The sequence below is a fragment of the Gorilla gorilla genome, chromosome 19, assembly GCF_029281585.2.
Source record: "Gorilla gorilla gorilla isolate KB3781 chromosome 19, NHGRI_mGorGor1-v2.1_pri, whole genome shotgun sequence".
In the NCBI taxonomy this organism is placed as follows: Eukaryota; Metazoa; Chordata; class Mammalia; order Primates; family Hominidae; genus Gorilla; species Gorilla gorilla.
In genome coordinates, this window is record NC_073243.2 from 96,421,853 (window position 1) to 96,444,832 (window position 22,980).

Genomic DNA, 22,980 nt, shown 5'->3' on the forward strand with positions numbered 1-22,980 from the left:
ATCTTTGCATCTTTTAGCACCTAACACAATGACTCATATTCAATAAACAGATGGTGATTTCATTAATTAATGTAAAAAAAAATGAGTGTATTGGATCCAAAAATTGACAAGACCCTTTGTAACTCTGAAAATCCCGTGGCTGCATTGTTGTCTGGTTTGATAACCAATGTGCAGAACCAAGATATCATATTAATAGCCCATGCTGTCGATGGGTTCAATATTTGAATATGCGTCCTACTTAAAGAACAGCTGGCCAAAGCTGACTCTTTATCAGCCAATCAAATTTGACCTTTAAACTGACAGTTTTGCCTTCCCCCAGCTCCAGAAAAGACTGAGCCACCCGCCCGTAGAGCCATAGCCTCATACCTTTCAGTTCTATGAAAGAAGCTGAGGCTCAGCTTGCTATTTTCAGGAAGCTTCTTCCTAATTAACCTAATCCAACTGATTCTACTCAACGTGCTCTGCTGTGTGCCCTATTCCAACCATGGGCTGGATGTGACTTTCATAACTGAAGGTCAAAGGCCCCTCTTTCCAGTATAGGAGAGAATACCCCATGAATGAGAAAGACTGAAAAATATGAAAGAGAAAGAATAGTAACACAACTGGAAAGAATTAAGCTGTGTCTTACAATATTGGAATGTAGATTATGTTGGGAAAAATGGAAAATTTCCAGCCTTCTACACTGGAACCCAACCCCCGCTACAGTGTCAGGAAATTAGAAACTTAAACTGTCACAAGAAATACAATGGGCTGTAAAGAACGTCTACACCACTTATCAGGGAGAAAGCCCTGCTGGCTGCCAATTCTTTACAAGGGCTGTGGCTTTAGAGTCTCAAAATTAAGATGCCCAGAACTTTGGCATGAGACTTTGGAATGGAACACTCCCAGTGGGTCAAAAACGCCATTCTCTCATGAATTAAAACCAAAATGTGCCCACTGTTCCTAGGGGAACAGCCTTACGACCCAGAGTGGATTAGCTGGAACACTGGATAGACAGGAAGATCGTAAGTCATTAGCAAAGAAACAGACTTACTGGAGTGGATAAATTTGATGTCTTTACCATTAGGGTTGGGTGCTAGAACACAAAATCGGAGCTGAGGTGAGAGACTATGCAGGGAAAGCCAAGAAAAGAAACCAAAACCAATGTTTGGGAAACCCATGACTCTACAATCTCACAATTCTTTCAGAACTTTCCAGGAAATATTACCATGATGAGTCAGTTCTAACCAGGCACCACGTGCCAGGCTGGGAACACTAGTCCAGGAACTCATTATCAGTTTCAGGCCAGTTCCGCCCCAGAGCTGGAGCATCTGAGGAGAGTTTTGGGGCCAGCGTGCAACCCTGCTCTATACACCAGCCAATCCTCCCCTCGGAACGGGTCTGCTGGCCCGATCTCTCCCCAGAGTTGCAAGAAGCATTTTCAAAGAATAGTTTGTGGGCCAGGTGCGGTGGCTCACGCCTGTAATAACAGCACTTTAGGAGGCCGAGGCGGGTGAATCACCTAAGGTCAGGAGTTCGAGAGCAGCCTGGCTAACATGGTGAAACCCCGTTTCTACTAAAAAAAAAAAAACAAAAAATAAGCTGGGCGTGGTGGCATGTGTCTGTAATCCCAGCTACTCGGGAGGCTGAAGCAGGAGAATCGCTTGAACCTGGGAGGAGGAGGTTGCAGTGAGCCAAGATCGTGCCACTGCACTCCAGATTGGGCAACAAGAGTGAAACTCTGTCTCAAAAAAAAAAAAAAAAAGAAAAAAAGAATAGTTTGTGATGACTCAGATATAAGTCTGAAGATCATGCAGAAGTGGTAGCTGCCCCAACACTCTTTTTTAAGCATACAATTCAATGCTTTTTACTAAATTTACTGAGCTGTGCTGCTATCATCGCTATCCAATTTCAGAACATTGTCATCTCCCCAGTAACATTCTTCCTGTCCATTTACAGTTAATTCCCATTCCCACCTGCAGCTGAGGTTAAGTCCAGGTTATGTGAGGGCCCTCTGTTTTCTCTATCCCCATGTCCTCACTTTATTTACCAGCACAATTGCATGAGTTTTCCACGAAGTGACAACACCTGTGTGGTTAGCTACCACGTAGATGTCAGACACAAATGCACACACACATACACCTCCAACCAGGGAAGCAATGTGAACCCTCCCTATCCATCCCATCAGGGAAAAGGCCAACACTTCTGCAAAATGCTTCCAACCTGGCTATTAAAGGTATAGCCATGGTTTTCAAAGACTGCAAGAAAACTGAATATTATCCTTTACAATATATGTCATTTTAAAAAATCAATACCATTCAGACCTTTAAACTAAGAATCTTGCCTGTGCTCCCTGAAGGTGATACTGGTGAATTCAGAGGTGAAAAATCATGAGAAGCTCAAGGAATTGAAGAAAACAACCATAATCAACTGGCTACTGGAAAGCCAATTACATCCAATATTTTCTTAACATCAAAGGCTAAACATAGTTCTAGAAAACAGTGGGAAGAGAATCCGAGAAGCAGTTTTAGCTTGGCTCCTCTGCAGTCTTGTTACAGGTAGTTAGGTAGGCGTGAGCAGGGCAGGAGACGGCTTCCCATCCCACCCCAACTAGAAATGTCGGTGACGGTTTGGCATTGTCTCTCTAAAAAGTGTAATTCCGCAACCAGGGAGAGACAATCTCCTGATGGTCCACACCTGTTAACATTAAAAGTTGTTAATTGAATACAGACTCCAGGGAGAAACAGCTTCCCGGGAATGCACATTAAAACACAAAAAATGGCTAAGTATGATCTTCCGGGTCCATGCCACCGGGAAAAAGGAAGAAATCCTCAGATGGGCATGCGTACAACTCCCTAAACACACTGCGCATGCTCAGCTCCTAAGGGTAAAGAGGGCTCCGCGCATGCGGGAAGACCACCCTAAGGGAAGAATCATGGGAAAGAGGTGAGCTTATAAAAGTCCTAGGATCGCCGTTAAATGGGGGCACATGAACTTCTCTCTTTAATTTTCAGGTGCCTGCTTGAGTTCCTTCCAAGCGCACCTTCTTTCTTTCCTTTTCTAAGGCCTATATGAGTAAACTTCCATTCCTGCTCTGAAACTTGCCTCGGTTTCTTTTTCTGTTTTATGTCCCTCAGTCGAATTATTTCTTCTGAGGAGGCAAGGACTGAAGTTGCTATAGACCCGTCGGGATAGGCCGCTGGTAATTTGGGGTAACTCAGATCTCTTCCAGTGCTAACAGTCTGAGTGAGAAGTCAGTGTCTGCCTTCTGCTTCTTCCTCAGTGGTTTCCTAGGTGTTTCCCAGTGAGAAGAAAGTTATGCACCATAGTTGAGATCCACCCTCTAGAGGTCAGAGAATACTTCCCTAATCACTTATCCTGAATGGTCTCTTCCTGAGACTATGTCTCCTGTGCGTGGAGGAAATTAGCACTGGCTACTCTGGATCCATATTGAAAAAGCAGCCTGATAAGAGGAAACTAATCATCCCTGCAAACATCCCTGAAATACATTTTAATGTAACATGTGCCCACACCTATTCTATGTTTTTTAATATTTTGTTTTAATTGATTAAAAAAACTACAGCAAAAAGGATTCAGACACACAAATAGCAGAACTTAATACTTTCTTTTTTAATTTTTCAGTTATGCAAGGGAATGGGCAGCATCTTTCATAGGGACAAGCCTCTTCTACTTAAAAGCTAGAAGGAAATTCCTCACTAATTTAGCCCAGTTGCTCAAAACTCTGTTCCATATGAACATAACATTTTCCTATTCTTCTCTCCTGATTCTACCCTCAGAATAACAGAAAATACATTGTGACAAAATGTATAAAACATTGGCTGGGCCTGCACCTCCTCATAAGGGAAAGGCACAAGAAAATGAAAATTTAAAGCCCCTACAGAGATTTTTCCCCCCTTTGGAAGCATAAAAAGCAGACACTGTTAAATGCATGAGGTCCCACACTACCCTCCCCCAACCCCTGCAACACAGCTGATATAGTTGTGTATTTTCTATTTTTGAAAAGGAGAAAAAATAAGAAAGCTTAAAAAAACAGATTATTTAACCTGCTTTTAACTTTCTATTTGGATAGCCATTCAAATTAGACAAATTATGGTGACAAGAGTGACTGTAAAATAATGGTAGAAAACATAGATAATCTTGCAAAACAGATTTCTGACTAGAGAGGATTGCACTATATGAAACTGCAATGATTTCCACTATGGCTCCTAAGAATGAAAGCTTCAAAAGTAAATGTCAGGTCGGGCATGGCGGCTCATGCCTGTAATCCCAGCACTTTGGGAGGCTGAGGCAGGTGGATCACCTGAGGTCAGGAGTTTGAGACCAGCCTGGCCAACATGGTAAAACCCCATTTCTACTAAAAGTACAAAAATTAGCTGGGCATAGTGGCAGGTGCCTGTAGGCAGGAGAACCACTTGAACCCGGGAGGCAGAGGTTACAGTGAGCAAAGATTGTGCCACAGCACTCCACCCTAGCCTGGGCAAAAGAGCGAGACTCCATCTCAAATAAATAAATAAATAAATAAATTAAATAAATAAATAAATAAATGTCTAGAATCAGTTAACGAGATTTGTACATTACCTTAACTGAATTTCATTAATGATCTAATGCCCATACCTGAATTAACAGGCAGAAAATTAAAACTGGATTGCTACCTGGTGCTTCCATACACTGAAGAGAAAGAACACTCCAATCTGCCAGCCTTACGATGTTGGGAAAACGCATCAAACAGTGCTAAGGTTTTAAGCACGGAGAATATAATCCAGTTGTAAAGCTATTAACCCAGAGAAGGTAATTCTTTGCTTGAAGCACACTAAGACAAAACATATCAAAGAGAAGACATATACATACCAGCAGATGTAAACCACATACAATTACAATACATAAATTATAATGCAGATACAGAGAAATCATGGATCTCAGATGGCCAATGTCAGCCCATGGGTACATGCCCAATATTATGACCAACAGAAATTTAATATCTGAAACAAAAAACTGGAAGTGTGCTTCCGCAACATCCCACAGACTTTAGGAAAGCAGGCGCTACACAATGTCATGAAAATTAGCTGACAGCTCAAGGTCTTTCATTATCAATGGCGTCGATGTTTAAACTGGACTTTAATCCAACAATTAGTTCAGCAACAACTCATTTTCAGACAGAAAGTCATTTAATCATGTTTAACATTAAAATAAAAAGAGCTGATTCTATAATTGGGTCAACTTTCCACTAAATAATTACAATAGAAACAATTAATTCCACACTCAAACAAGTAAGTAGTAACTCAAAAGCTTCCATATTGAAAAGTAGTGGAATTCTAACATGTATTACCACATACAAATTCTTCATCAGGAATATCACTGCGACCAATCTTTGTCCTGACAGGGAGGACCTCTTACATATTCTTTAATAATAATAAAGAAACCCCCTTTTTTCCTACTCCCAAATTTTGGAGATTAACTCAAGTTCTACAAATAACATGACTATGATATTGCCACTGTCAAAATCTTGAATTCCAGGTGTGCCTATTTTGAAAGTTCCTCCAGGAACATTCAACTACAGCACAAGGATTTTAAAATAATATTTTTTATACGGAAAGACAAGGTATATGATATTGTAAAGCCTTCCCTTAATTCAGCCTATTGCATTTTCACAAAACAACATTTGCCTTATAATTGAGGCACCTGAATCCCGTCAAATCAATTTTCATGAACTGTAACTGCAGTGCAACAACAACAACAAAAAAACTTAGGAGACCCTGAACATCCTCATTTTTAAGGATCTCATATGCTCCCACTCAGGAGAATAGAACTAACGCTCCCGCACTTTATTTCTGTTCCAAAAATAGCCAGCCCTGTGAAGAAAAAAGAGAGATAATGAAGACCAGCTGCCTACCTTCGCTGGTAGCCACATTCTTCTGGGCTTTAGTGGGCGTGTGATCTGTACTTGAACTCACGTCAGATGAGATGCTCGAGCTGCCTTTGCCTGGAAGAAACAGGAATGAGCAGCTTTTGAGATTTGTAATTTCAGACCTGGACCATGCCTTCCACTCGGTCCCACAGCAAGCCATATCACCAGTTTCCAAGAAAGCAGCTATAATACAAAGAATGGAGTTTATTAAGGTTTTTTTTGCCTTATGCATTAAATATCTTTTGGGAAATATCTGATCCATGTTATAGTAGAACTAAAGTCTTCTTATAATATAGCTTGACTATAAACTCAGACAAGATTATAAAACGTAGTCAAATATGATAACATAATCTCTTTTTGGCATAAATGTGAATAAGAAAGTACATGTGGGGAACACATCTCCTGCATTAATTTTTTATTTGCAACTATAAATTATGCATTTCTCAGTAAAGGAAATAAGCAAAGAATAAGGCATAATCAGAGAAGCAAGAGCCGCTAACTCCAAATAGCTGCGTCACATCAAAAAATGAATTCCCTGCTTTAATAGGTCCTCCTTCAAAAACAAAACACAACAAAAAACATTTCATTTTTCGAATGCAGCAGTTCTCAACTGGAGATGATTTTTCTGTTCAAGGGGACATTTAGCAATATCTGGTATCATTTTTGGTTGTCACAAATGAGCCAGGAGGCGCAACTGGCATCTAGTGGGTGGAGGACAGGCATGTTGCTAAACGTCTTAGAATGCACAGGGCGGCCGCCACAAGAAAGAATTATCCAGCCCAAATGTCAATGGTACCAAGGGTGAGAATCCCTGGTCTAAGTAATCTTAGCTCGAGGCTGAGTTTCTACTCTTCTAACCTTTAATATAATCATATACATTAATATTACCAAACATTCTTCAGATGTCACATGAAAGTCTGTAAATATGAACCACACTCTACTGCCCAGTGATGGAGAAACCTACTGACTGTGGTGCACAGATTCCTAAGACGCCCTCATGGTATCCATGTCCGCATCATCTCCTCCCCCTTGAGAGCGGGCTGAACCTGTGACTGGCCCCTAACCAACAGGCTATGGTGAAGGTAAGGCATTTTGCAGATGTAAAGTCCCTAAGAAGTTAACTGAATTAATGACAAGGCAGATTATTCTGGGTGGGCCTGACCTAATTAGGTGAGTACTTTAAAAGAGGGCCTGGAGGAGAGAGACCCTTCCTGCTGTCTTTGAAGCAGCAAGCCCCCATCAGTTCTGCAGCTACAAGAAAATAAGTTCTGCCAACAACCAGGTGAGCACTGAAGAGGACCCTGAGCATCAGAGGACAGCCCAGCCCTGGCCAATGCCTTCATTGCAGCACTGTGAGACCCGAACAAAAGATCCAGCTAATGCATGTTCAGAATTCTGATTCCAGGAAACTGTGGAATAATAAATGCTCCTATGTTAAGCTGCTAAGTGTGTGGTAATGTTTTTATTCAGCAATAGACAACTACTGCTGGATGGGCGCAGTGGCTTGTGCCTGTAATCCCAGCACTTTGGGAGACCGAGGCACATGGATCACTTGAGGTCAAAAGTTCAAAACTAGCCTGGCCAACATTGTGAAACCCCATCTCTACTAAAAATAGAAAAATTAGCCAGGCATGGTGGCACATGCCTGTAATCCTAGCTACTCGGGAGTCTGCGGCAGAAGAATCACTTGAACCCAGGAGGCGGAGGTTGCAGTGAGCCAAGATTGTGCCATTGCACTCCAGCCTGGGCAACAGAGTGAGAGCCCGTCTCAAAAAAAAAAAGAAAAGAAAAGAAAGCAAGCTATTGCTAATGACCAACTAGTTATATCACAGATGAATTCTTTTTGCTCCACAAGTGATGATCAAAACTCTGATGTGCAGCTGAGAAACATCATTTTCCAACAGTCTTTTCTTCCCAGTGGTAAATGCAATGAACTGAATGTTTATGTCCTTCCAGAATTCACATGTTGAAATCCTAACCCCCAAGGTGATGGTATAAGGAGGTGGGGCCTTTGGGAGGTGATTAGGTCATGAGGACTCTGCTTAGTGCCCTTATGAGACATCCCACGGAGCTTCCTTTCCCCCTTCTGCCACGTGAGGACACAGTAGAAGACTGTTTATAAAGCAGGAAGTGCATCCTCACCAGACACTAAATCTGCTGGCACCTTGATCTTTGACTTGTCGGTCTCCAGAACTGTGAGAAATACATTTCTGTTGTTTATAAGCCCCCCAGTCTATGGTATTTGGTTATAACAGCCCGAATGGACTAAGACAGTACAGAACTCTAGTTAGGTGGCATAAGCTTACAATCTAAATTCATACAGAGTAGAACTCCTTAGACTTTGGAGTTTTGTTTCCTTATGATGAAAGTCACCGAACAATACAGGCTGATGGTTAATATCACTTGAGGAGGGAATGGCTCAGGTGATATTACCCATGGGAATACCAAGGAACTCAGAAAAATGCCCATCATTTCCTCTCACTATCACCCATTGCTCATTGGGACTTAGGCTCTGAACAAATCTGTTATTCCCTTTATCCCCACCCCTTCCACAGCCTCTACCCTCAGAGTTAACCAAAACAATGCAGCAATTCTCCATTTGTTTTTTGCCTAACCAGCCTTTGTGGCCTGGCAGCTGTGGCTATTTATCTGCCATAGTTCATCTTTGGAAGTGGGTTGACATGGCAGACTGGGCACCTGGTTAGAAGTATGTCCACCTGGCCTCTGACCCCAGTCTACCACTCCCTTGCTTTCTGACCTTTGACATTCACTTCTCACTCTGCAGGCCTAGTGTCCGTATCTGGTAGGGGAAATTTCTGGAAAAATGATTCCTAGCAGCTCAGTCTATAATTCTTTGAGTCCATTACTTTATTCCCCAAACCTCAGTAATCCAAACCACTCCATTTAATAAGGCAAATAACATTATTGTGCAACACCAATATGTAGACTTAAATTATTTTTATTATATTGTTGCTTAGAGATGCGCAAATGGAAAACTAGAAATAAACTCCATATGCTCTAGCTCTGATTCAATAATAAAACTAAAACAAAATAACAAATTAAATGCAAAAACAATAAAATCCATAACATTCAAATTAACAGCATTAGTTTAACATGATTGATGATGTTATTTTGCTGAGATTAAACTGTCTTTCAAAATTTAAATACAGTACTCGCTGCTAAAGCCAATATTCTCTTTGTTTTGGCATGCACGTGCCCACTCCCGGCTGCGTGAGGACTCAACCTGCATATCACTTTCCTCTACTCGAACTCAGGGAACCCTTCCCTCCTACAAAGAGATGGAATCAGGTGGCCTTCACTGAGTCTGACTGTATCGGGCACATTTTTAAGACTGCTCTTTTATTGCTTATCCATCTACAAACATTGGAGTAGAGCGCCTTCCTTTAAACATGGGGAAACTTGGACAATATAACTCATGGCAGGACTCTCTTATAAAGGTGAACCAGTACACAGTTATTCATTATTTTTAAGATTATCATGAAAATGAAAGCACAAAATAAAACAACAAATTTCAGAGAAACTTCTCAGACACACGTGAGAACATGTGTGCTGATCCCTCAAAGGGCTGCAAACTCCAATTTAAAAATTGCTTGTTTATGAAGAAAGAGTATAAGGTTGAGGAAACAAATAATAATTTTATAATAATAGCTAACACTAAGTGCATATGTTTCATTGAGCACTCTAATAAATGCTTTACATGCTTTCTCTTATTAAATAGTCATTATGCCCTATGACAGTATTTCTCAATCATTTTCTCATTATTTTACCCTCCAAGGAAACTGTTTAGACTTTTTTTTTCCTAAGTACCCCACCCCCAATGAAATCGCAACACCACAGATATACTGTATATCTCTTATGTATTATGTATGTGATTCTGCTTAATACATTGTTTCTTGGGGGGGTGGATTGTGTCCCCTTAGGAGCAATATCACCACCATTGAAAATCTATGTCCTTTGATAAGTAAAACATTTTTAAATGCCTGAGAATTTAATTAATTAATTAAGGAAATCAAGATTTTGTTTTTATTTTTGTTTTCTTTTTTTTGAAATGGTGTCTCACTCTGTTACCCAAGCTGGAGTGTAGGGGCACCATCACAGCTCATTGCAGACTAAACCTCCTGGGCTCAAGTGATCCTCCTGCCTCAGCTTCCCAAGTAGCTGGAACTACAGGCACACCACCACACCCAGCATTTTTTTTTTTTTTTAATAGAGATGAGGTCTCATTATGTTGCCCAGGCTGGTCTCAAATTCCTGGCCTCAGGCAATCCTCCCACCTTGGCCTCCCAAAGGGCTGGGATTACAGGCAAGAGCCATCATGCCTGGCCAATACAGTTGATTCTCATAACTTGAGATATTTAGGTTCTATAAAGTAACCATAAACACTAAATTAGCAAATCACTGCCCCAAAGGGAAATACAGTTAGGTTCCTGAGAGCCTCTGCTCACAATTTTATCAATTGATCAGTATCAATTTGGTTTTTGTGTGTTTCTATTTAAAGACATCTTATTTAATACGTATTATTGATGCATTGTCATGGAACTCAATGCCAATGGAACTGTAATTCGTGTCTGAGCAAAGCTTATCTGACACATATTGGCAACATCACAGCCCTCTTGCACTTAGGAACACTATACAGCTCTTCAACACTACACTTGGGGGTCATCTTAATGAAAACAGCAACAAAAAGTACAAAAAGCAAAAAAAAAAAAGTGGCAACAAATGGACCCCAAAAAGAACACTATGCATAGTAGGAGAGCTACAACAGGAAGGCAGAGTGTCACCTTGTTCAGCCTTATCTGGGAAGGTGTGCATTGCGCAACCCAAATTTTTCACCACTCTGCATGTATTTGTGAGTGACCCTAAAAGTGCCTCAAGGATTAATTTGGTGATTACATAAATTTTAGCAAGTAGGCAAATTCTCAAATATGAAATCCACAAAGAATGAGGACTGACACTGCGTCATCTTGTATCACATGTGATTTTGCAGCTTGCAGCCCACTTACATGTAGATGGGGATAGGTAGCATGGAAGATCTGGAGTGAAGAGGCCTGGGTTTATATCTGGATTGGCCAATTGTTAGTTTTGGGCAAATTAGTAGACCCTCTCTATTGTAGTTTCTTTAGTTTCTTCAGCTGTAAATGGGGCTGGGTGGAGGGTCAATTCCTGCCTCATAGGGTTATTGTGAAAATTAAATAAAATAATTCAGTTTGAGTACTTAGGGTAGTGTGAGCACCTAGGAAATACCCAACAAATCTTTGTAGAAAAATAATTCAGTTTCTGTACTTAGGATATCGTGAGCACCCAGGAAATAACCAACAAATCTTTGTAGAATGAGGTTCCTATGTTGGATACCATGATATGCTCTTCTGCCCTGCTTCTGGAAGCAATAACCATCTCCTTGTTGAGTTCAAGTGGAGAGGGAGGCAGGGAGGGTGGTGCTCAGAGAAGAAATGTTACAGAAGGAATTCAGAGGGAAAAAACAAGGGGAATATTTAGTTTCTAATATTCAAAAGCAGAAGTCTGCAGCATGACAACATTCTTGCAAGTCAAGCTATTGTCTCAGGAAGGAACTGCCTACATTCTCAGCCCTTTTAGAAAATCAAGAGTGAGAATGTCAGATTAGACCCTGGAGTTGTACATACGGAAAGTCCAGATAAGAGGGAGGTGGTGTGAAGAGCACAGGAAGCCACCCTATGGTGGCACTGGAAATGACCAGGGGCAAGAGAGGCACAGGAGGGGAGCAGCCAGATTGGACTTTGGTTTCCCTCTCTGGGATTCTTCTGAGAAAAAAGAGGGTGTGTTGGAGAAGGTATGGTTTGGCTGGGTCCCCACCCAAATCTCATCTTGAATTGTAGCTCCCAAAATTCCTGCGTGTTCTGGGAGGGACCCCTGGTGGGAGATAACCGAATCATGGGGGTGGTTTCCCCCATACTGTTCTTGTGGTAGTAAAGAAGTCTCACAAGATCTGATGGTTTTATAAGTGTTTTCCCCTTTCACTTGGCTTTTATTCTCTCTTGCCTGCTGCCATGTAAGACGTGCTTTTTGTCTTCCACCATGTTGTGAGGCCTACCCAGCCATGTGGAACTGTGAGTCCATTAAACCTCTTTTTCTTTGTAAATTACCCAGTCTCATGTATGTCTTTATCAGCAGCGCAAAAACAGACTAATACAGAGAGCAACTCTAGAGACTGTAGAATTGCTGTCACCTCAGTCCCTATGCTAAGGATGCTGCAGAGCACCTGCCCTCAGACTGCTCAGCCAGCAGCTAGAACCATGGCTACATCAAGCTGCCGGGTAGCACAGTCCAGCTCAGGGCAGTCTTCGCTGCAGCTTCTGGAGTCACCTGGGTTTCATGGTGACACTGACATGACCACAAGTCAAGGAAAGTCTGTTGGGGGCTTGTCTTAGGGAGTCAACACAGTGGAGTGAGATGCTTCTATTAGCTGCAACAAGAGAGCAGATTGCCATGTCAGGGGCAACTGGGAGGCACAGTCAGAACTTGGCATTAGGAAACAATAAGAAACACTGGCACAGTGATAGACCGAATGAAAGGATGCTTGACTAGAATAAAGGACCAGCACATTCACTCACAAAAGACACTCTACTACCAGCAATAACTAAGCTGTGCTGGTTTTAAAATATGTCCACAAATTCTTTGGCATTCCCACTTCAAAGGCTGAAGCCTCATTTCCCTCCCCTTAAATGAAGAAAACTCTGGGGGTTGAACCTGTGCCTCAACCTGCCCTTCAGGTGGCTCTGATTCATCAAGTGTGAGAAGCAGGCAGCGGCTTGACCTCTCCATTAGCTGTACTGAGAACCCAGGATGATGCAGGCGAAATGGGCAGCCCAGTGAGTAGCACACTAAGGAGTGTGTAATAAACATCAGCCACTGTTATATCACCCATCAGGGCTGCCTGCTTCGTGTGCAATTGGAGTGATGGGGGATCTGTGGTTTACAGTGTTAAACAGCATTGTTTCTGGAGGCAGAGTTGGCTTCAAACCCCACCTCAACCATTTCCACGCCACACATATGCTCATGTGCAAGTCTGTCAAACTCTAAGTCTTGTTTCATTGCCAGTAACACGGGGATAAAAACCTTTCACCTTCTGTAAATGGGTATCATAGGGCCCATGCTTTGATGTCTGTATCAGTCAAGGTTCTCCAGAGAAACAGAACCAATGGAGATTACATATGTGTATGTGTATGCATGTGTGAATATATATGATTTTTTAAACTTGAATTGTTCACACAATAGTTGGGGCTGGCAAGTCTCGAATCTGTGGGTTATACTAGCAGGCTGGAAACCCAGGCAGAAGTTGAGGCTGCAGGCTTGTGGCAGAATTTCTTTTTCTCAGTAAACCTCAGATTTGCTTCTAAGGTCTTCAAGTCATTGGATGTGGCCCATCCATATTATTATTTTCAGAGATAATCTCCTTTACTTAAAGTCCACTGATTGTAGATGTTCACCACCTAACAAAATACCTTCACAGCAATATCTAGATTCGTGTTTGATTAAATACTTGGTACTATAGCCTGGCCAAGTTGACACATAAAAGTAACCACCACAGAAACAGACCCATATGGATTTAAATTCCATAGCTACCACTTCCAAGCAACATGCCCAGGTGAACATCTCTCAAACTTTCCAAGCACTCTTGTGTCAAACATAAAATAAAGATATGCACACGCAAACAAAAGACAGCCATTAGCTCTACCAAAAATGGGGAGGACATTACCCAACCTGCAGGGTTTGGGAGAGGCTGCTATGAGAAAAAAATGAACCCTGGCAGGTAAAGCATGAAACCATGACCAATGCCTGTGAGAACCCACACTGTGAGTTATTAATATTGACCCATTATTTCAATTTATATCACAAATTAAGAAAGGAAATTTAAAATAATTATTTTACTATTACATAAATGATAAAATAAATATTATATATGCACATACATTATACATAATTTAAATATCCAGGAAAAATCCACTCTTTCTAACTGCTTTACATACATGAAAGTTTATTTGTTTATTTGACCAATAGCTAAACCCCCATTAGGGGCCATTAGTACACTGGAACTGTGCTGGTCAGATTCGGTAAAGTAAAATTTTGTGCCTTTTTTAATTTCCTCGCAAGTGGGCCAAAGGCCCAAAGGAAGACAAATGAAAACACAAGTAGGTATCAAATACAAACAAACATCAAAGCAAGGGAAAATGAACACACTAAGTTTGGTAAATGTTATCTGTAATAGGCTAATATATACACATACAATTCTGAGCCGCTGAAATCAGTTAGTGGATCGATAATTTTGGTCAAATGGGACACACTATTAACTCAGCAATGTTAGCAGAAGAATGTCCTGGTTTTTTCTTCCTATCACGCATTCCTTTGGGCTGTCTGTTAGAGCGTGCCAGGTTTTCCTAATGCTTGAAGATAATGTTCATTTAATGGGAGTCCTTTTAGTGAGGGGCTTTACGTTTCTTTTAATTTAAGAATTCCCATAGGTACTATGCAAAACTAAGTTTCTTCTCTTTTCTCATTTCTAGTGCTCAAGACAGTTAATTTATTAATATTATGACACAAGCAAGATAAAGGGCGTAACAGAAAACAAATCAGTGGGGTCGTATGGTTACCAACACTCTTAAGAGTCTAAGACATCTCTTGCAAAACTGATTCATGATATCTATTCCAGATCATACGCACTGCATTGGTTACATGGATTACAGCTGCAGACTTCTAACACAAAATCCACACACAAGTACACGGACCCACTTGGAGGCCTCAGCCCCTTATTTCCTGCTTCTCTCCACTGTCTTATTTTCAAGCTGCTACTGGTGCACCATGAGAACCTGATTTAATACTAAGTGTCCATACCAAAGGTAAGTGAATTTTTTTCAAGATCTCAGAATCAGATCAAGGGAATGGTGGGTCATATTGGTATGTTGAATTCACTGTTATTTTCCTGACTGGTATCTTAAAATAATTTCTTATCTTCTTTGATCCACAGTTCAATGTCTGTCCCTACAGCATAATATAACATCGGTTATCTCAAACAATTGATCTGGCTTAGTTCCTGGCCCAGGTGCATATTAGTTTTTGGAAGAAACTGAATACATATTGTAAAAGTGTATTAGCTCTTTCAAGCCAAAGGGGAGTGATTAAATAGATGACTTCTCCAGGGGTGGAGGCCTTCAAGTGGGGCTAAATGAGGAGGCAGAGAATCCTAAGCACTCTGTTTCATTTTCTTGTGAGCAAAAAACATGAGACAGTGTCCTTTGTTTTTGATTCTGGTATTCTTTGTTCCACGCGGCAAAGATTAGAAGCAGGGGCTGGGGAAGGAGAGGGCAGGAAAGGAAACGAAACAGAAGGGAAATTGCTAAAGTCATGTTTTCCTTTCAAGCCACTGAATGTCCTAACTGGCACTTTCTTTACACTGAATGTTCTAACGAGTACTTTCTTTACACTGAATGTCCTAACTGGTACTTTCTTTACACCAAACCATCTAATAAGTGGCCTCAGGGCCACTGAGCAAGATACCCATGTCTATAACTGGAGTGATCCAGGATGCAGTCCACAGATGAATTCTTTAAAATCGCTATAAGCCATGACCTCATTGCCTACACATAGAGCGGAGAATTCCCACCACAGCTGCTGTCTTGCTATGTCACTGTGCTTATGCAAGCATGAGAATATACATAATCATACACACATACATGTACATTGTGTGTGTGTGTGTGTGTGCACGTGCGCATGTATGTGTGTTCTGCTAGAGTCACAGCATGAAGACATGATAAAGGCCTTCTAGGATAACGGGTCAGAGTTAACCTCTAGAAAGAAAACTGATCAAAAAACCCTATAAAATAGAAAAAGAAAAGATAGCCCTCTAGTGAGGTAGCATATTTCTAAGGATGAACTGAAACCTTCATAAGAATAACCATGCCCTGTTACATGGGACCAGCTGAGTCAATTTTATCAGCCTCTTCTTTTTGTAATGTTAAAATAATTAATTGACAGATAAAAATTACATATTTAAGGTGTATTATGTGATAATCAGATATACATATATTTTACAATGATTGAGCACATATTTCACATTAGCACTTGACTTGGGACAGGGTCTCTTCCCCTAAGATGCTGTCATTCTACTGGGTTTATGTCCAGTCTAAGAAGGCCAAAGACATATTTTAGCATTTGCTCCATTGCCAAATGACAAAGTGAAGCCACCATTCAGAAGCAAGATCTGGTTTAGGGTGCTTGCTATTTTTAATTTTTTTAAATTGTGGTAAAATGTACATAACACAAAATTTGCCATTGTAATTGTTATAAGGATATAATTCAATTGCATTAATTACATTCATAATGTATGCAACCATCTTCACTATTTCCAAAATGTTTTCATCACCCCAAAGAAGCTCTCTGTAACCATTAAATAATAACTCCTCATTCCTCCCTCCCCTAGCCCCTAGTAACATCTAATCTGCTTTCAATCTCTATGAATTTGCCTGTTCTAGATATTTCATACAAGTGGAATTACACGATATTATTTCTTCTGTGTCTAGCTTATTCCACCTAGCATAATGTCTTCAAGGTTCACCCACATTGTTTCATATATCCATGTTTCATTCCTTTTCATGGCTGAATAATATTCCACTCTGTGTGTATACCATATTTTGTTTATTCATTCATCTGCTGATGAACACTTGGGGTGCTTCCATCTTTTGGCTATTGTGAATGCTGCTGCAATGACGGAGTGCTGGAATTTGACTGCTTGTGGTTTTTCACTTTTGAACTTCTACTGCTTGTTGTTTCCAGCTGAAATCAGATCCAGCTCTGTGGCTGGAGCAGAGGAACAAGGCACACAGCAGTCTTCCTGGAGAGAAAGGAGACAGTCCCACTGCTGAGTCAGCAACTGCCCTGCTGCAGCCCCAGGATAGGCAGAGAGCTTGGGTTTAGGGAAAGGATTCCACCCAGTATAGTGTTATCTCTGAGCAGGGCTGTACGGCCGGTGCTACTGGCCACAGTGAATTCAGAACAGCAAAGCAGCAGATGTCACAAATGCTAACAGAGCAGATGCAGATCACAGGATCCCTGCACACACCTGCTGCAAAGCGCCCCTCTTCAACAGCCAGTGGATGAGTAGGGGATTCCCCTTATTGCCTAAATGGGGACTCATCACTTTCTCTGTGGGAAAGGCCAGAGCTGCAGCCTCAACTGAGATGGACAGAGCCGGAAGGACTGTCCCACTCAATACCACACAAGCAAAACGAAAATGTGAAATGGAAATTCCTACTTTAACACATACAGGGCCTTGAAGCATAGAAATCATTTAAGTCGAGTTAGCTAAAGGGTAAGCAGAGAAAGAATTAAATAGAAGTCATCTGTTGGGCGTGGTGGCTCAGGCCTGTAATCCCAGCACTTTGGGAGGCCGAGGTAGGTGGATCACTTGAGGTCAGGAGTTTGAGATCAGCCTGACCAACATGGCGAAACCCTGTCTGTACTAAAAATACAAAAATTAGGCAGGTGTGGTGGCACACGCCTGTAGTCTTAGCTACTCCAGAGGCTGTGGTATGAGAATCTCTTTAACCTGGGGGGTACAAGTTGCAGTGAGCCAAGATTGTGCCACTGCACTTCAGCCTGAGCAACAGGGCAGGACTCTGTCTCAAATAAAATAAAATAAAATAAAATAAAAGTTATCTAAGTTGATCAGCAATCATTCCACATACCAACTTTTTATTGGTGGAGAAGGGTTTTCTTAGACAAAAATCTCAATTAAAATCAATCCATTGTGCATTATTCCTAGAGGATGTAATAGCTAATAATAAAAAGAGGAAAAGAACATGACTTTCACACAGTCCTCCCTTTTATTTTTTTGGAGACAGAGTATCACTCTGTTGCCCAGGCTGCAGTGCAGTGGTACGATCTCGCCTCACTGCAACCTCTACCTTCTGGATCTCAGCTTACTGCAACCTCTGCCTTCCGAGTTCAAATGCTTCTTGTGCCTCATCCTCCTGAGAAGGTGGGATTACAGGCATGCGCCTTATGCCCAGCTAACTTTTGAATTTTTAGTAGAGACAGGGTTTCGCCATGTTGGCCAGACTGGTCTTGAACTTTTGGCCTCAAGTGACCCACTCGCCTCAGCCTCCCAAAATGCTGGGGTTACAGGTGTGAGCCACCGCACCTGGCCCCACACATCCTCTTAAACCCAGAGAAGGTAGCAGAAGGCTGAAAGTCATGTTTTCCTTTCTTCCTTTCAAGCCACTGAATGTCCTAACTGGTACTTTCTTTACACTGAATGTCCTAACTGGTACTTTCTTTACACCAAACCATCTAATAAGTGGCATCGGGGCCACTGAGCAAAATACCCATGTCTATAACTGGAGTGATCCAGGATGCAGTTCACAGATGAATTCTTTAAAATCGCTATAAGCCATGACCTCATTGCCTACACAGAGTAGAGAATTCCCACTGGAGGGCATGGAGCCAGAAGTAAGGCTTGGGCCTGAATTCTGGCTTTACTAACTGGATGGCTGAGCTCGAGGAAGTTCCTTACTTTTTCCATACCTCAGTTTCTTCATCTGTAAAATGGGTAATAGTCAAGATAGACTCATAGAAGTATCATGAGAAAATAAATGAAGTAAATAAGTAAATTGCTTGGAATGGTACACAAATAATCAATTAGCTATTAATCATCCTCTCTAATATTCTTAATCAATAATTCAATTTAATTCAAAAAATACATGGTAAACTTATTGTATGCAAAGGATTATGGTTAGCACTAAAAGAAACAAGACACAGTTCATATTAGGCTAGGGAGATAAAGCACAGACAAATAAATGGAATGAAATGTCAATGCAGTATGAGGTTGGGCAGTGGCTCCTGCCTGTAATCTCAACACTTTGGGAGGCTGAGGCAGGAAGATCATTTGAGGCCAGGAGTTCAAGACCAGCTGGACAATATAGCGAGATCATGTCTTGACAAAAAATATAATTTAAAAAAATTAGCCAGTTGTGATGGTGTGCACCAGTAGTCCTAGCTAGTTGGGAGGTTGAGGCCAGAGGATCCCCTGAGCCCCAGTGTTCGAGGCTGCAGTGAGCCATGATGGTGCCACTGCACTCCAGCCTAGGTGACAGAGAGACCCTGTCTCTAAAAAATAAAAATAAATTTTTAAAAATCCAGTATGATTAGTTTCAAAATGGGATCCTTAAGTGACATTCTCAAACACTGTTTTATTTTCTTTTTTAAGAGTATTTTATTCTTCTTTTTGGGGGGAGGGTAAAGGGACTTGGGATCTGAAGATACTTGTCCAAGGTCAAAGGGTTGACCAACATACAAATACTACTTTCTTAACAAAACTTCATTATTGTTTAGTATGACTGCTTTTTTAAACATTGGTAATAAAAATATTTAGGTTGATTGGAAACAATCAAGCCTGTCTTCTGCACTTGATGGTCAACTCCATGAGGGTAGGCTCCATGTCTGCCTTGTCCCCTCCCACATCTCCAAAAGTAGGACTGTGCAGGGTATGTTAAATGTGTTGAAATAAGAGAAGTAACTGCATGAATAAACTAGAAATTTATTCCTAATGGAATATCCCTGGTCCATAACATGTTCTAATGAGCACTATCCCCTCCTTACCAGCACCATTCAACTCTGTGCCACCCACCAAGAAACAAGAGAGTTTTTACACAATGGCTACTTGTAGAACCTCCGAACTACCTACAGAGTCCCCGTGGTGACATGCTGTAAAGTACTCCGTATTTGTTTCCACTAACCGGGTGGTTGAAAATAATAAAAATTTATTATCTGACAGTTTTAGAAGCTAAAAGTCTGAAATCGAGGTGTCATCAGGGCCATGCTCCCTGCAAGGGCTCCATGGAGACTCTGATCCATGCCTCTGTCCTCACTTCTCGTAGTTGCCAGCAATCCTTGGCACTGGTTGGTTTGTGCCAGCAGAACTCCAGGTGCAGCCTTACTCATCACATGGCTGTCTTCCCTCTGTGTCTCTTTTCATAAGGACATCAGTCATATTAGATCAGGGGTCACCCTACTCAGTATGTCTCTATCTTAAAATTAATTTTATGTGCAACAACCCTATTTCCAAATAAGGTCACATGCTGATGTTCCAGGAGGGATATACATTGTGGGGTGAGGAGGAGGACATTCTCCAACCCAGCAGATACTCCAACATTATTTTCTGCCGAATTAAATAGCAGAAAATCCTACCCTGAGTCTCTCAAATGATCATTTGTTCAAGTTTCATTGTATGGCAGTATTATTACGGGTGGAAAATAAAGATGAACAAGTAAGATTGAATGTATCGTGGAATGCTAGAAATCTCAAAGAGTCCCCCAGCTTGTGAAAAAGCAGGCACTTGGCACCCCAGCATGGGTGGTTTCAAGTCTAAAAGAGCAGGCAATATGTCACTAAAGGTACCAGGGCAGAGCTTCCCCTTCCCACACACCCACCTACAGGCCTTTAGGCAACACAGATGCCAGCTGACACTGAGACAGATGCTGCTGCGGCTGCTGACAGATGGTGCTTCACAGCTGGGTTTCTGAAGAGAGTAATGAGAAGATCAGAGTGCTGCACGGGCTAAGGGTACATGCATTAACACAAGAATTTCCATTGTAATACAAATCAATCAAAAGTCATTTTTACGCTAATAACATCACTACAATTTGCACCACTCCCAGATCTCACAGATCATGAAAAGAGTTGTGTCTTGCATAATCTGGATGTATAATAAAAGACCAGTGTTCTTTCTAAAGTTCACTGGTGGTTCTACACAATCTGGGAGCACCTTAGAAGCCATGTGTTCATTTCTTGGCATCAAGAGCCTCTGGTGTCAATAAATCCATAACTGCCTCTTCTGAGTCACTCATTCATTCATTCAACGTCCCATGTTACACACAATTCCATAACCAAGCCATCTCAGCCATAAAGGTTACTTCTTGCAGGATTTTGGGAGCAGGGAAACAGTGGAGAAAATACTAGTATCACCTTTCAACAGAGAATGTAGTGAAAAGAGAGGCAGCATTATCCTTTGAGTCTGTGTGGCTTTAGGTGGCTCAACCCCAGCAAAAGACAGACAGACAGTTACAGACCTTTGTGCCTTACTGTCAGTCATTGATTTTTGAGGGTTTTCATACAAAGCATATTTACCTTAATTATCACTGAAGATCAGTCTAAATTAGTGAAAATTCTGAACAATAAATTTTAAAAGGCATTGATTCTCCTCCTTTCATGCATGGTATAATCCTACCAACAGCACAAGAGAAAAAGGGATTATATATGTAAGATCTTAATCTTATTTAATGCAAAACAATTTTAAGATCCCGCTATGTTTCCCACCTCCCATTGCCCATTTATCAAACAATCATAAGCAAAAGTTGACTATCAAAATTCTGTATCAAGAAATGAGAAGGTTCAAACAGTCCTTTTTGGTAAAGAGAACTATAACTGAGAAATAAAAATAAAATTCTAAGGCCCCCTACCAAATGAACAGACCCCCACTCTTGGTCAAGGGGACTCCAGAAAAACCTTGAAAGCCGATTTCCCAGCCATGACAGGAAGGGAGGGTGGGCATGCCTTGTTATACCCCTCTCTCACTTTCTTCCCTAAGGGTTAAAGAGAAATAATAAGCCTTTTCAAAAGACTGCACCACTGATATCAACTAACTGCCTGACGGTGCCCCTCCCTTCTGTGGTTCTGACAATCCAATCCACCAGCATTCCTTCCTGATAAGAGACCACTGACCACAGAGTGGTTCTGGCCAGTCTACAGAGGATACGCAGTGAAGGTTTCCATGTCCTGTGCTTCACCTTTTGACAACAGATGGCTGAAAACACCACCCTTGGATAATCCTAATGCTGCCATTTTTTGAACATGGGTCCTATGAGGCAGCATGAAGCTCATTTGAGCATGTGCATGTTTCTCCTTTCATCAATATTCATGACTGCTCCTATCGCTTATTGAATATGTGTATTTGGCCATCTCATTCAGTATAAATCCCTGTGTTATTCTTCCCACCCTTGACATGTCTGTTTCTGGCTTCCAAGCAGAGGCTATGCTTCCCCACCTGTCATAATGGCCACCCTGCAGGCTGCAACCCTTTCTGAGAAATAAAGTTCTCCTTCCCAAATTTATGAACCTCGTCATTTTTCAGCTGACATAACAAACAAGTTTTCCTACCACAGAAAACTAAATATAGCTAAGCAGTGAAATGGAGAAAGTGAAATCTACAGCTCAATTTCACACTTACTCCCTTAATAACTGGGGGAGCCCTGAGTAAGCTACCTTAATGCTTCTCAACATCTATTTCTGTACCTCTGATTGGGGAAAGGAAAACTGGAGGAGATCATCTTCAAGACCCATTTCAGCTTTCCACACTCACATTCTTCACTTCTCTCTGCCCAAAATGTCGTCAGCCTTCTAGCAAAACTACAAACCACTTTACAATCCCAAACCATGATCCAAAAAGACCTAAAAGTTAAGTGGAAGAATGGATAAGATGGGGTTTTTAGCCAACTTTCTCTTCCTAAATTGAAGTTTTCTGTGTGTTTGTGTGTAACATGTACACACACACACACACACATATATATATATGCATACATACATACACACACATACAAACACACACATATATCCACATATGTGTATTTCAGCCACCAAAGCATAGCTGGATTATTTCACTGCTGTCTCTTCTCTTTGGGGTGTGACTTGAACTTGAGAATCTAATATGATCTTCTTAGTCCCCAAATGAAGGTCCCAATTTTATTACCTGCTATGTCCCCTAAGAGCATCATTATTTTCCTCCCTGTCTCTTCCACTGTCCTTGCAGCAGGAGGCTTCCTTTGGCCCATGGTGGGAAGCTGCAATTCTATTTAACAGGAGTAAAAGTGATCACGTCCACCAGTAGGCATCTCTGAGCACAGAGAAACAGAGAAAGTATAAATGGCAGCTACAGAGTACCTCACAGATAACCAGAATCTTTCTACTACTACAATTTGTAGGAAGGAGGAGCTACGAGAGTACACTGAATGCAGCAATTGCCCTCAATT

At 41.3% G+C, this 22,980-nt stretch overlaps 1 protein-coding gene and 1 long non-coding RNA gene across 4 annotated transcripts in view; one reads left to right on the plus strand and one right to left on the minus strand.

The window, feature by feature from the left end:
- The window catches only part of FBXL7 (F-box and leucine rich repeat protein 7), a 431,780-nt gene that overhangs the window by 310,000 nt on the left and 98,800 nt on the right, over positions 1 to 22,980 (minus strand). For both annotated transcript variants that reach the window (XM_055367583.2, XM_004059017.5), the window contains one exon: positions 5,891 to 5,980. In XM_055367583.2, coding sequence (XP_055223558.1) covers positions 5,891 to 5,980 — 90 coding nt within the window. The remainder of the gene's footprint in view (positions 1 to 5,890; positions 5,981 to 22,980) is intronic.
- LOC109023904 (uncharacterized) lies at positions 2,883 to 22,025 on the plus strand. Of its 2 annotated transcripts, none has more exons than XR_008673241.2 (4): positions 2,883 to 2,925; positions 4,627 to 4,788; positions 14,613 to 14,799; positions 21,543 to 22,025. It is a non-coding gene; the product is annotated as an uncharacterized lncRNA (long non-coding RNA). The 2 variants fall into 2 exon arrangements; XR_002003398.2 differs by lacking the exon at positions 21,543 to 22,025 and adding an exon at positions 19,559 to 19,729.